Source organism: Fringilla coelebs (assembly GCF_963513975.1).
Source record: "Fringilla coelebs genome assembly, chromosome: 3".
Lineage (NCBI taxonomy): Eukaryota > Metazoa > Chordata > Aves > Passeriformes > Fringillidae > Fringilla > Fringilla coelebs.
This window is the reverse complement of record NC_140030.1, coordinates 106,126,477-106,141,332: the sequence shown is the minus strand read 5'-3', so window position 1 is coordinate 106,141,332 and position 14,856 is coordinate 106,126,477. Positions and strand designations below refer to the sequence as shown.

General features: G+C 37.0%; 1 protein-coding gene across 7 annotated transcripts in view; it reads right to left on the bottom strand.

Moving 5' to 3' along the window:
* Positions 1-14,856, bottom strand: part of CDC42BPA (CDC42 binding protein kinase alpha) — a 184,673-nt gene that overhangs the window by 70,956 nt on the left and 98,861 nt on the right. For all 7 annotated transcript variants that reach the window (XM_084203496.1, XM_084203492.1, XM_084203490.1 and 4 more), the window contains 6 exons: positions 10,737-10,830; positions 9,770-9,970; positions 8,947-9,195; positions 5,081-5,160; positions 3,908-4,074; positions 3,345-3,467 (listed from right to left, as the gene is read on the bottom strand). In XM_084203496.1, the coding sequence (XP_084059622.1) occupies positions 3,345-3,467; positions 3,908-4,074; positions 5,081-5,160; positions 8,947-9,195; positions 9,770-9,970; positions 10,737-10,830 (914 nt within the window). The remainder of the gene's footprint in view (positions 1-3,344; positions 3,468-3,907; positions 4,075-5,080; positions 5,161-8,946; positions 9,196-9,769; positions 9,971-10,736; positions 10,831-14,856) is intronic.

Genomic DNA, 14,856 nt, shown 5'->3' with positions numbered 1-14,856 from the left:
ATATATTTAAGCCTAAGACTGGCTCTTGGAGAAATCAAATATAAAAACACATACATTTTTAAGAGGGCTAATTTCTGAAACACAAGAATTTTATAAGCAAATTAATACCATTAGCTTATACCCAGAAAAATATTCACTATTGTTTTAATTCAGTCACTCTTGTTTAAAAATTTAAAAGAATGCACTTAAATAAAAGATGCAGCTCAAAGCCAGAAATTATTAACTGCCTTCCTTATGTAGTCTACTCTGAAGTCACCAGTGAAAAGAAAGTTTATATATGGCTCTGGTGAGCCAAGATAAATCTCTCTTCTGTGCATGAACTACTTTGTTCCACAGCTCTGTTTTCCTCTTGCATCGCTGCCCTTTACATATTTGGCAATATTAAAGATTCCTCAAAGTTTTCTCCTATGTAACTTAGCGAACAAAAATTATAACTTTGACCTCAAAAATTGAAAGCATATGCTAGCTTGTCATTTCCTGGAAAACCAGATAGACAAGAAAAATGTATTTTTCTAAGCCCTCCCGGTGACACTCCTGAATTTGACACAATTTTGAGTTATTTTTTATTACCTTTTTAAGCAGGTGTTTACTCTTACAGCTTCAGAAAAGGCAGTAAAACAGGTTAAAGAATGTAACAAAAAGCTAGGTGTGACATATGTGTTGTAAACGGTAACTTTCCATTTAATCACCCCAGTTGTAACTAACATTTTAGATAATATAAGCAAACACTCACTGCAATATTATTACATTACATTTCATAATTCAACAGATGAGCCCAAAGCATAAAAAGGTCATCTCTGCACCTGAACTGAACGCTCTTGAAGTTCCTCAGATCTTTTAAAGGATACCCAGAAAACCTGGAACTAGCTACCCTATATTTGGAAGCATTCAGACATGGCCATCACTTGGTTTGTTGCTGCATTCTGCCATTAATATAGTTCTAAAATCGATCTCAAAACCTCCATAAAAATCAAGTAAAATAGAAAATTCTCTTTTTATTTTATCAAGTTTGCTTGTATAAGTTACAGCTTAAGGCACAAATGAGTCTTTTCTAACAAATGGCTGGATCAGACAAAGCACACAAGTATGTACTGGCAAAGTTGTGCAATGACTGGGGATGGGTTAGGCAGCTCTACATCTTCCTCATTTGATCCCATTATTCACTTCCAAACCAAGCTCCAAAAGTAACACATTCTGTCTAAGAACAAATACACAAATATGAATGTGGTGTGAAGCAGAAAATTACTTTAGGAAAAAACTTCTCAGTATTGACCACCTTCATTAGACTTTGACTTCTTTTCAATTCCAAAAGGGATAGCAGATGTGGTGGGGAATGTTTCCACACCTTTACTATTTTTTTTTTTTTCAATACCAAAGGAATTGAGTGATACTTTCAGCAGTGAACTAAGTTGCAGCTCAATAGTAAAGAATAAAATACAATTTAAAGCTGATTTTGATGTTTTTCTGTGAATGATTGGTCTCATTCAAAAACTGTTCTTGTAAACATTGCTTTTCAGTGGTGCCAAAGACTCAAAACCTGATCTAAGGATTGTTGCAGAGAAGGGATTTCTGATCACGTTGTCTTTATCCACATTACAGCAACAAGAGGAGGGACACTTGGCTGGAGCAAAATTTCACAAAACCCTTTGTCCTGATACAGTGCCAACATGGCATCACTCAAACCAGAGTGATCCTCCCTGAGCTGGCTAGCCACGCTCCTCTCCAAAAATGCCTATGGTACAATACAAAACTGCTGCATCACGCCAGAGCAGCTGTCCAACTGTGTATCTGTAACAGGCTTTTTTCAGACTACACAATTTTAACAGGCTGTAATCTATGAGCTGCACTCTGCAGTTCACACATAGCCCTTCCTGCCCCACAAGGCAGCTGCAGAGTCCAGACACATCCACTCGAGTGTCTGCAAGCTGAGTTCAAGTTACTCTTTCAGTGGGTGTTGCTGCTGGCATTCCTGACACTTTCAGGAATTGAATGAAGTCTTGTCACAAATACAAACAAGAACAAATGTTTTTTGTAGTTTCCTCCAACATTTCTGGCTGTTTGTTTTTCTCTTGTCTCAGGCAAGATATGGACATATAATAGGGATGTATCTACCACGACTTGTGACTGATATTTCACACAAAACACAGAAATTTTCCTATAAGATTAGTTGGGTTTTTCTCCCTGTTTCTCTGGTTCCAGACCTGATACCTAAAAGTCTCTTGTTAATTTTCCTAAATTAAAAAAAAAAAATCTTGCTGTGCTTCCTTTCTTCCTTTTTTTTGAGATGTCTCTGCTCTCAAGAACCTTTAAAGACAGCATTATGGAGATGTATAGCAGGACTCCTATGCTATGAATCACTGTGAGAAAAAACTCCCTTTAACTTAATTCAGAATGTCAAATCAAGAATACTGAATACTAGCCTTTAAAGCAGGCTAAAAATATATTAGCTAAACAGACAGCAAATTGGTACACTCATAGCTATATTCAATATTGTGGTGCAGTGTAAGCCCTTCCTCTCAGCATTCTTAAAACATGAATTGCCCAGAATCTGGAAAAGTAAGGCTGGAAAAAGATGGATCTTTTCCTAAACATCTCCAGTTGCCTCTGTAGAACACACATACTGGGCTAAGTAGATCTTTGCTTTTTGACTAGTATCAATGTCCTGATGAAAGGCATCATAACATTAACTTAAAAAACAATCATTTTAGCTGCACAAATTTCAAAACCACTTTTCCATCTTAAAGTCCTGAGGTTCTTGACAGCCAAAACTTTACTTTTGGTAAAATCTTCAAGAACTCTCAGAAGCAAAGAAAATAAATGTTCAGTTTTGAAAGGAATGACAGCTCATTGACAGCAGGGCTGAAAGGTGGTCTTCTCCCTCTCATCTCCCTTTCCCCACATGCTTCTGTTGCCCACCTTGCGCTGATTTATCTGATCATAAGCTGATTAAATTCTCTCTAACAGCATTTTCCTTGTTCAATCATGTCAATTAAAGTCATGAGAGAGTACAGGGAATGCACAGATTGAGAAGGGGCCATGCAGGACTGTAGGGAGGACTTATTTTGGTGGCAGTTTTCTTTGATCAGTTCTGCTGCTGGCAGTGCAGTCTCATAGCCCATTGTATCCTCTCTCATGCACTACTCTTTGCCACTTGGAAAACTCGAAGTGAATTTGGAGAAAATGTTGAGGTACATTGGGAGAGTGAGGGGTAAAATGAGAAGTAAAAATAGACTGGAAAACTTTTATAAAGCCAAGGAAAACTAGCATTACAACTGAGGAGAAAAAAAAAACTTGACAAAATACAGTTTTTTGTTACAGCTTTTACATTAGTATTTATAACATACCTGTTACCTGTTTCTTCAACTTTTCAATTTCTTCTTTCAAACTTTTAATTTCTAAATCTTTGCTTGCTGTTATTGGGCCATCCACTGTTGAATACTGCAGAGCCTGCACTGTCTGGGTGGACTCTAGAAGAAGATAGGAGAGAGTGGGATGAGTAACGTGTCTGACATCTGAGGAGACCAAAGAGATGCTACTGATAAATTAAGACATGCCAAAAGAGCCTGCACTGCGCATTCTACAATTGGCAGTTTCCACCTATTATGTGCCAATTCTTCAGTAATTGTCAGCTGGACCAACTAAGTTCTTAGAAGTTCTTAGAAGGAAATATTTATGCCACAGTGGCCAAGGTACAGTGAGAACGAAGTTAGCACAAGTTGCATACATGGTGTATTTCAGGCATAAAGAGTAACAGAAATTTAATTTGTCAACCAGAATAATAAAACTAATTCTTTTCTGCTAAAAAGCATTCCAGGAGGTATATTTAAATTTTTCCACATTGCCTTACAAAACTGCAGGTTAATGTAAGTTTAAAAAGTGATGGAATGATTTTTTTTAATGACTATACCTTGCAGTTTTCTGCTAAGTTCAAGCTTCTCCTGTTCTAGACGTCTTATTCTCCTCTCATAAGCTTCTGTTGCTAAACTATCCTCCAAAGTTCTTTGAATGCTGGCATCAAGATCCATGGAGGGTGGTCCAGCTGTCAGTCTTAGACAGCTGCGGTCTGAAAGCACACTGGGGGAAAAAAAGAAATAGTATTGGATTTTACAACAGCCTGGTTTAAAACACTGCTATAAAAACATCAACCAATAAACAGTTTAAGTTGTTAATTACTATGCCATTTATTATAACATCAAAGACTGTGCTCATTGGAAATTGAAATAATTTTTATCTAGCATGCCTGATCCCCTCAATGCATTTTTTTGTTACACAGAAGTGGATAACTCCTGATTAAAAATCATTTCGGACACTCCATGTTAGCCAGAGAGCAAAAAGCAAAAGCTTAGACAGTAAAATGACAATAGTGGTTCATTTGAGAATAGTTAATCAAGTATCACAAATGCTTTAAAGATAATAATCACTAAAAATGGTATGAAATTATCCCATAACAACTAGGGCATGGACATGTCAGAAATGCTGTGACTACTCATGTACACATGCTACTACTTATGCAAATAATCCTTTTGAAGTCTAGGACATTCTAGGACATAGTCACTTTCCCAGCAGAAACAGGCCTGTCTTTTCAATGGTTGTAAACACTTTCTTTAATTCCATAAACAACAAGCATACAAGGGACTTCCCTGTTTAGTTTAGCAATGGAAATGAGTGAAAGAAATTCTACATTAATAGCAGATAACAAATGCAGTAATTTTTACAAAATTTCTATTCAGACTTACAAAAGTGTCAAAGGGCTAGAAATAAAATTGGTTTTAAAGTCTAACAAACTAAGTTCTGCAGGGGTCCACACATCTAGTCTTAACTTTGTAGTGGGCAGGTAATTTTATACAGTTTCCAATAACAACCTTTCTCATCAAAACCTCCCTGAGCACAGGTACACAGACCTGTACATGTATGTAAATTTCACCTGCAGAGAGCTCATACTTTTGAACAGAAAGCATTTTAATTATGATAATTTCCTCAATAAACCTCATTCTTTGATAACTGTTCAATAGGATTCAAAGACAGAAAGTTAGAACACTGTGTAACCAGCCAACAGACAATTTGTGAACTCTTAACTTACCAGCTACTTGTGTATGTGAAACCCACAAATGGTAAATGATGGCCAGAAAATGCAGTGTGGGATGGTGGAGGCATTGTTTCCTAGAAAAATAACAGGACAGTTGAGTAAGCAGGATCCTACTGGACTTAAAAGAAACAGATTTTCCAGTTTAACCATATGAGAAGTGTTAGTGATAGTATCATATGAACTATATTCCCTGTCATCCTTATCTACAGCCCAAATATGAAACATCATCAACTAAATCTACTTATAATAGCATTTAACATATACAAAACCAGAGCAGGCTGACATAAAAAAGCCTTTCTAATTAAATAGGCTATTGTTGGAGGAAAGCAGAATATTACACATATGAGATGCCAATTTATTCCTTCTTTTTTCCAATAAGCTCTTAGCACAAAGTGCAACACCTTTTATTCCCTGCTACTCTCCCCTCTGCTATTCAGTCAACAGGGCTTCCTGCCTGTAGAATTACCAGCCCACTTCTGAGTGGGCCACCTCTATTTGGAAAGAACAATCAGCAGGCATTTACAAGAAAGAAATAATACCAGAGAGTGTTCTAATCCCATTAGTGCTTTGACCATTTCTTCATTATTTGCTCCTTTTTCTTGCCAGACAAAGAACTATAAATGAAGACAAATCTTTGAGTTTCTATTCAGGCTAAAATAACCCTATTGTTATTTTATTTGGACTATTTGAAGTTCTAATATTCTTAAATTCTCTGTTAAAAGCTTCCTATTTAACCCCAAAATGCAAGGTTAATGTTGCTCTACTAGAGAGGGCCATAACAGTCACCAAAGGAAAACCCCCAAGAAGATGATTATTGCACTGGAAGAGATAAAAGATTCCAAACTGTCAGAAAAGTATATTATATATACACCTTTCTTAACAATTTCTTTCTAAACCAAACAAAAATGAATGAAAGGAACCAGTTGTACATTTGTACTTGTTGTAGCAGTTGTACACATAAAACTCAGCAGGAAAGGACAAGGAGTAAGACAGCATTCAAAAGAAATCTGAAATTACCTTTCCAGCGGTGATGTCAGCTATATTACATCACAACCTTGTCCTCTTAGCTGACAAAAACTTTCATGTTATAAAAGAGCTCCCAAACAACACTAATGACATTGCTAGATTGTGTAAATTCATGAAGTCGAGCATTTTGGAAACTAAGGACAAGATCAAATTACAAAGCCTTAACTTTCCACTAAATCATAATAAAAATCTCAATTACTACAGATTACTATGGTTAGAAAAAGTAAAATTCTACTTCTCCTTTACATTTTGTTTTCACCTTTCATAGATTCAAATGTCAAAACTGCCTTCACAGATATCTTTAAAAATATCAAATGCCTAATTGCATGATTTTAACAGCCCACATGACAATTCTCAGGTACTACACTGAGAGGTTACTAAAATATCTAACCTATTGATCATAAGGTAAGATTCTGTGAAAGAATTTGTTTTGCAGAGATCAAAATACATATCTCCGGCTGCTTGTGTGAATTTAGCTGTACAACCATGCTGAGAAAATGATGACTGAATCTCTCAATAAGGCTACTAAACCAAGCAGTCAAAAACTAAAACCCAGCACAGCTTAGGCTGCCTGAATAGCACAGTTTTGCCCTTTATGCTTGTGTGTACATTCAACATACTTTTTAAATGTCATTATGTATATAATTTTTCCATGGGACTATGGTCTCATTCAAAGTTCAGGAAGAATAACAATAATGGCTTTTCAACACTGTCTTTTATCTTCAGCATTGGGTTTTCCTCATTTGCTCTATGCAATTCAAATCTTGCCAAGAATTTTTAAAGAAAAAAAAAAAAGGTCTCATGGGCTTATCTGTGGTGCTGACTTCTATAATAGCAGTGTGAGTATGTGGAACTTCCTCAAAAGATATGTATGAAATATGGAGGAGAAAATACCTCCAAGTTATATATAAGGAATTTGAGGCAAAGCAATATGAAATACAATGTTCACTGGTCAAAGCAAAAATGTAAAATATTCTCAGTTGTGCAATGCCTTTAGGCTAGGTTTTTTCAGCAGTTCTGAGATACTAGGTGTGAAAAGAAATGGCAAGAAAATAGCATCCTTATATTAAAACAGAACAAAACTTTCACATGTTTCAAATTAGGAAACTGAAAAAGAAGCTCTAGAAACTGGCATTCACCTCTAACAGTTCAGGGGCATTGCTTTTCACCCCAAATCCAAAGCAAATTAAGAACTGGACTCAGTTTTCTCAGCTGAGAGTCCAGTAACTCAGCAGAGGAGCATTCTTTCTTCACCTGCAGGTCCCTGTTGCTTCACAATGGTAAAGCATTCACACTAAACAGGCATAGCTTGAAAACCTCAAGTGGGAGACTGGGCTCGAAAAAGGAGGAGTGGTGGAATGATAACACTAAACTGTGTGAACAACCTCTAAAAGGTATTTCAGCTTCACAAACAAAGACCTGCTATATACAGCATCCACCCCAACTACTCTATCTTCATAGCTGTTGCTGGACAAAATAAGGTGCAAACAGGTATCTGAAGACTGTATAAACAAGTTTTAAGATAAAAATACTTCTGTTGTGAAGGGAGGTGGAAATATCAGATATAAGTGAAGAAACAAAATGAGAAAAGTGGAAGTCATCCTATGCAGCTACACTGATTTGCTTAATTTGCTAATAAGGAAAAGGGATGGGAGATTTAACCAGAGATCACAGAATCACTTGAATTGGAAAAGACCTCCAAGATCACCGAGTCCAGCCATTAACTGTCAGGTCCATCACTGAATGACTTTCCTAAGGACCACATCTACACGTGTTCTAAAAACCTCCAGTGACAGCTGACCCCACCACTTTCCTGGGCAGCCCTTTTGGTCATGAAGTTTTTTCCAATATCCAAACTAAACCTCCCCTGGCTCAACTTGAGGCCATTTCCTCTTGTCCTGTGAGTTATTACTTGGGAGAAGAGACTGACACCCACAAAGTGTTTTAGTCAAAATGGTTTCCACGTTTGAATGTGCAGCTGGAGAAAAGGGAATGAAAATAATGATCATGTCCTCGATATCAATTCATGTTGCCACTTATCTGCATGCCCAGAAAACTGAGTGAAACTGAGATGCACATGCAGTTCAGAAAACAAAAGCAAAAGTGGTGAAAACGCTTTACCTCACATATAAACAGCAGGTTTCTGCATCTTTCAACAGACACACACACAAGCCCACCCAAAGATATTTCCAAGGAGAGAACACAAGGCATTCCTCCAATGCTAAGGCACCTATCATCTGTCAAAGCTCCTTTTCAGAAGCATAGAAACAGAAAGTCTGGTAAAATCAATAGTTGCACAGCATTTTAAGGAAAGGTAAAAATATCTTCTTGCTCCTTAAGAAATGGCTGTAATATTTCTCCTCCATTTCTCAAAACTGAAGTTGGAGAAAAGGCTGGAAGAAGTTTAGTGGAAATGAACTGAAGGGAATCAAACACCGACATAAGCAATTAGAGTAGAGCAATAAAATACAGTAAAATGCAATATGCAAACTTATATTAAGTCTTAGCAATGCTCTGCTAGAAATAGTCTTGCAGACTATCTGTATGCAAATGTATTATTCTTTATAAGACATGGACACTAAACTTGTTACTGCAATGGATGTATGTTAGCTAAAGACACATAAAGCTACTATGGATTTACAAAAGTTATCCTTACACAAGTATGATTTTAGGAGCAGCCTACAAACTATGAAAGTATTCTCCTCTCAGTTCTTCAAAGCAGCAGCTAACTGTTATTTATGCAGAACACAGTGAAATAAACTGCCTTTTCCATACATTTTGTTACAAAGTAAACCACAAAGGCTGATTCATCAAAATGTTAATTGTATACTCACAGAGTTTTTTAAGCAATCATCATCCACATCAAAGTTTGATGTATCAGTAGGGCTGCTGACTTCTGGGATGTAAGGTGCCTCACAGTTCCTAATGTTGTCCCAATCAATCCCAGCAAAAAATGGATGGTTCTTAAAGTCTTCTATTCCATTTTGTCCAAGTCGATGCTCTCTGCTACAAATGAGCCTTCGGATGAGGTCCTTTGCACTTTCAGAGACATCTGTCACTTGAGCAGGAAACTGAAACCTCTCCTTAAAAATTAAAATAAGAGGAAACAGTTTATTACCAAGAAAAAGTTGGAAAAAATTACTTTCTTATTGAAAATCATTATCTAGAAAAACAAAGGTGCAAATACTCCAGCTCTGAAATACATGCAGTAAGATTTCAAGGAAAAGACTTCTGCTAAGGATAGAAACTATTAAGATATTTTGTCTTCAAGTTTTTCTCCTTTATTTAAACTTCTCTTACACTACAGCTGTTGAATTCTACAGCAAGCTCCATGTGGAACATCATTTTAGAATCTTCAGCATAAGCCAAGGAATGGGCTCACCAGAAAAAAGAAACACAAGATTGATGCATTGTAGCCAAGACAGACTCCACAGAGTGAATTAACATCTATGTTTCCAAACCCAGAAGTTTTAGCCTTATGCTAAAGCAAAGTCATCTGCAATCCATAACCATTAACTTGCTACATGGAAACATATTTTTTGCTCTACATTTATGAACACTTAACGTAATTAGTACATAAAAACTTATTTTTAAATATGCATTCAAGTTACCCCATTATTAAAAATTAGCTTAGAGACAGACAGAAAGTGCACTAACTTTGTGGTTCATTATTTTCCCATAGGTCTCCACCAAGGACTCAGCATAAAAGGGCGTTTCTCCATAAAGCATTTCATACATGCAAACGCCCAGGGACCACCAGTCACACTCGGGCCCATACTTCCCTTTTCCATCTTCCATGGCCTGCAAGATTTCTGGAGAGATGTAGTCTGGTGTTCCAACTGCCACTGAAGATTGGACCTAGAGAAATTACATTTCCAGGATTAAAATCAACTTTCATCATTACAGACACTGTGGTACTATACCCATGTATATATATAAATCTAGTCCAGCATTCTTGTCATGACAAGAACAACTAAACGCAAATAAAAGCTTCTAAATTCATAAATAAATACTTAAGCATCCAAGGCACTGCATTAATAGGCAGCCCAATAATATACTTTTGCTAAACTATTATCAATATTTAAAAATAGATAAAGGACAAAACTGTCAATTGTCAGGACTAGAGCCAGCAAGCAATTATAGATTTGGTAATCACATATATTAGGTCAAATACTTTGTAATCCCCTGGGACATGATTAAACATACTGGAATTACATTCTAGTCACACTTACCATATACTATGCAAATTTAAATGTACTAGAAGAACATCATCCCATTTCAGTATCTCATCCTGCTCATACTACAGCTTACATTTTCAATAAAGATTAGAGCTCAGAGCTTAAAATTGAGAGATTCATAGTTCATAAACACCTACATGGCACTGACAGCACAGCTTCCCTTCATTTATTCATGAGTTGACTGTATGCTAAAAACTTCTTAATATACTGCAAATCCAAGCAGTCTGCAATTGAATTTTCAAGAATTAGTCAGTTATATACCAATACCACTTAGAGCTCCATTTCATTTGCCATAAGGCACCTATTTCCTTTATTAGCACACATTTTGTGGCTATCAATGGACTGAAGAAAAAATATTTAGCAATATATCGTTCTTTCTAATTTACCGTTCCATCTTCCATCAGTTTCAGACAAGAACCAAAATCTGCTAATCGAATATGTCCATTCATATCCATCAATATGTTGTCTGGTTTTATATCCCTGCAATAAAACAAATTCCAGGATTAGTACAAAATGTATTGCATGAGATGCATTCCAAGCACTAACTCTGCAAGTCTTTTCATTCAAAATCAGCAACCCATCAGTATACAGAAGATAGCCTCTCATGATATGGTGAAATTTGCACTAGAGACATTCCATGAGGCTGTAGATCCGTCAAATCCTACAATGCTTCTTAATTTTAGTAAGAATTGTGTCTAAGAGTAAGAATTCCTCTCATGTCTCAAGGGTAGACAGGAGAATCTTACTTGCTCTGAGCTTTCGTATATAAAATTTTAAAATCATCTGAAGAATTTTAGTGAAATGCTCTCAAGTGGAAGATGCATGCTTATACTGGAGCTGCAAAACAACCCCTAGATTTTACAACAGAACAAAGGACAATGAAATCCTGAAATAGTTTACACATTTTTAGATTTGCTGTCTTTCATTGACATTCTTCTCTCACATGCATCTCAGTTCACTGTGCGCATCTGTCATGCTTCTGCTGACAGGACCATTGTACACACCACTGCAGCTCTGCCTGGTCTCTCTCTGGCTGCCTCATTGAGCTTATGATGCAGATGGAGCTACCCTTCTAAGCAGGCAGCACAAAAACCACTCCTCATATTGTCAACTTGGCCTTTTTTTGTCTCAAGCCTCTCCTAAGTGTACTGAAATACAGGTAGAGTGTATGTTCCCAGTGTACAGCTGAGTAGGACAAAAGCCCTCAGTTAACAGAGGGACATTTGTTGTTCAACTTGTAAACTATGTTCAAATGTTGAAATTTCTTTTCAATTAAATATAGATATTAGAAAGACACATCAAGTTACATTTTAAAAATATCTGACATTATTAGATTCTTACACTATCCTTATCTACTATATTCAAAACATAAGTTATAACTGTATAAATACAGGTCCACAAATATTTTCTCAGGGAATGTTTTTAAGATATAAGAACAAGCCACCTAAAAAAAACCAAAAAAAAATTAAGTCCTCACTATGCCTCACTCCCCAAACAACTTATAAAATGAATGCCACTGATTGCTTTACAGACAAAAGTCAAAATACTCACAAGCTAAAATGTTCACATGGTAGCTGAGAGCAAATTTTGTTGTTTGGACTTTGATGTTTTGTTTTTGGTGGTGGTGGGCTTTTTCCCCCTCCCCCTGGGCTTTCTTCCCCCCCCCCCCCAACTAAAAGTCGAGTTATAGACAAGACTTACGGAAAATTTACAACAGAAAAAAATTAGAACACACCTTGAACAACATTATAGAAGCTATGGCATAAAGGTATCACAGTGTCACACACTTGGTGACAATTAATATGATAATAGTTTGTTGTTTGGAAGAAAAGAATTCCTGAATTTGTGTTACTCAAAGACAAGCAGGCAGCGGCGCATGCTGAAAACAAACTTTAGGCACCTTTCAAATGCTCAGAAATATTTACAAAGCAGAAAGCAAACACTGCAAGAAATCACACTTTCACAACTTGTAACTGAGTATAAAGACAATTCTTTACAAAGTAAATCAGAAAAATAACCCAGTCCATTCTCACAAGACCATTCTTCCACTTGATTTTTGCTGACACTGAATATGCCAAAGAGTTGCAGTCTCCAGGCTGAGATAGTTGTGTTTGTTTTGCACTCACCCACCAAAAACATTCCTTAAACACGCTTCTAAATAAAAACAAACACATGCCATTGAGACTGCTGGAATTATAACTTCAGTTTAAAACACTTTGCAAAAACATGCACCTAAAATCCAGTTCCTCCTAGAAGCTGGACCTAGTTCAAGCTAAACAAAAACATGAGTCACCCTTGAGGCTCCATTTATCCGTGTTCTATCTTTTAATATATTCCCAAGAGAAATAATAATAACATTAATAACCATCATCATCATCCCAACCTCTCCCATTCAATCTCACAAAACAGCAAGAAAACATGAAAAATCTCATTGTGTTGTCAACACTGTGCAAAACCAAACCTGCAAACAACACTGAATGCACTTGAAGGAACAACAATTTCTTGCAGAGTGGCATTTGGAATGCTCAGTAATAACTTCATAAGAATAATTTTTACAGTTCAGGAAAAAAGAAAATACCAACTTAATAAATACAAATTCTTTTCAGCTCTTGTAACAGAAGCTATGGACTATGAACAACTGTTCTGGATTCTGAGCTACATTAATAAAAGACAGTTTGAAAGACAAGAATTGCTGGTACCACAGAGCAGAGTAGGCTATAAGCACAGGGAAAGAAAATTATGGGCCCCAGAGGGGAACAAGGAACAGGAGTAATTATTGCCAGTGTAACTGAAGAGTGTGAAGGTGGTGATTATGGGAAAAAATAATGTCGTAAACCCTGCATCTTTACTGAGCCTGCAGCAGTTAGACTGCATTAGAATGATGAGTTTTGTTCCAGGTTTTCTTTAAAATGACATTTGTTTACTCTCTTTAGTGAGCAGAGCTGATCTATCTCCTGTTCTTAAGAGAATATGGTATTCGCTCTTCACATTCACTCCACCTTCTCCAGCTTATCCCAGTTTCTTCACTGTATGGACGGGTTCCTTCTACTTCCATCTCAACTGCATTTTTATTCCTATCTCTCCTAGACTCACCTCAGAAACTGAGATGTCCAATCCTTCACAGCCTACCAACCCCAAATTTCCTCCCTTTCTATTTCCTCCTTTGTCTCTCACCTTCTTCACTCCCAAGTCCTCATCTTCCTGCTTGTTCAAATTTAACTAATCTTGTTTTTTATCTCGTTTCAGTTCTCAGCAGTCACTATTTACTCACAGTCCCGTTCCACTGGCTTCCTATTCCTGTGATACAGGACAACTATCCTCTTCCCTCATGTCTAGTTCCTGTCCAATTTGCATGGCAATCTTCTTTGGCACCAAAAGGAAGAGAACTATCAGTAACAGAGACACTCCACACAGTCTCAAGTGTCTATTAATCAGCATCTCCCCAAATTCCTTCAATATCACAGCTCTGAAGCAGTGCAAAGCTACAGCAGAAGAAAACTGTAAAGTATTTAGGGATCAAACTCTGCACACAGTTGCTTAGAACTCATAACAACTGGAATATTGAGGGAAAAATTATAACCTGAAAATACCTAGGTGGGGGGCAGAGGAGTGAAAATATATCCATGACTCATGGAGGATTCTTTCCTGAATTTCAAGTCTCCACATCCCAGAGCAGATGATTTTCTCATTGGTTTTGTAATAATTATTTTATTAATTGAAAATCTATATAGGAAAAGCAATCCATGATTCTTGATCTTGTTTCTGGAAAGAGGAACACTTATTGCTTCAGGCAAACACTAAGGAAGGAAAATTCCAGACCAAGTACCTAAAATCTGGCAAAATTAATGAGCAAATAATGAAAAGTTATATGGCTCAGTGAATAGAGCACTGGGCTGAATCTCTGCAGATAAGAATTACCAGGTGATTGTGGGCAGACCATTTAAACATCACTCAACAAGAACCACGGTGCTCAGTCAAGCAATTAATATCATCTGGCCAGAAGGCCATGGAGCCCAAATACCCCTCTAACTCTGTAATTAGTTCACTGCAGTAAAAGATAAAGGTCAGCCCACTTGAAATATGAAATACTAATTCATTTTCAAGAAATATAAGCATTTGAAAGGTATTTTATGAGCCAGATTTTTAGTGGAAGCAAGTACTGAATGGGGGCAATTGCTCTGACACCACTGTGCTCTCTGGAGACCCCAAGCCTGACCAAGTCCCTGACAGTTCAGCCCCACTCTGACAGCAGCTTCTGGGGAAGGAAGCTCAATGTGCAAGGGGTGCAGGTAGCCAGAGCCGACCTGGCACGAGCCAAGCTACTACAAATTCTTCAAATATGCTCCACACTGAATTAAGGGAACACAGGAACCCAACATACCCAAAGAAACTTTTTTTTTTAAAAGTGAGTGGTTTAACAGTACTAAAGGAACTAGAAATCTGGACCAAAAAAACTTCGCTAGAAACACATATGTCCATTTAAACTTTGACTTCAACAGAGTGTCC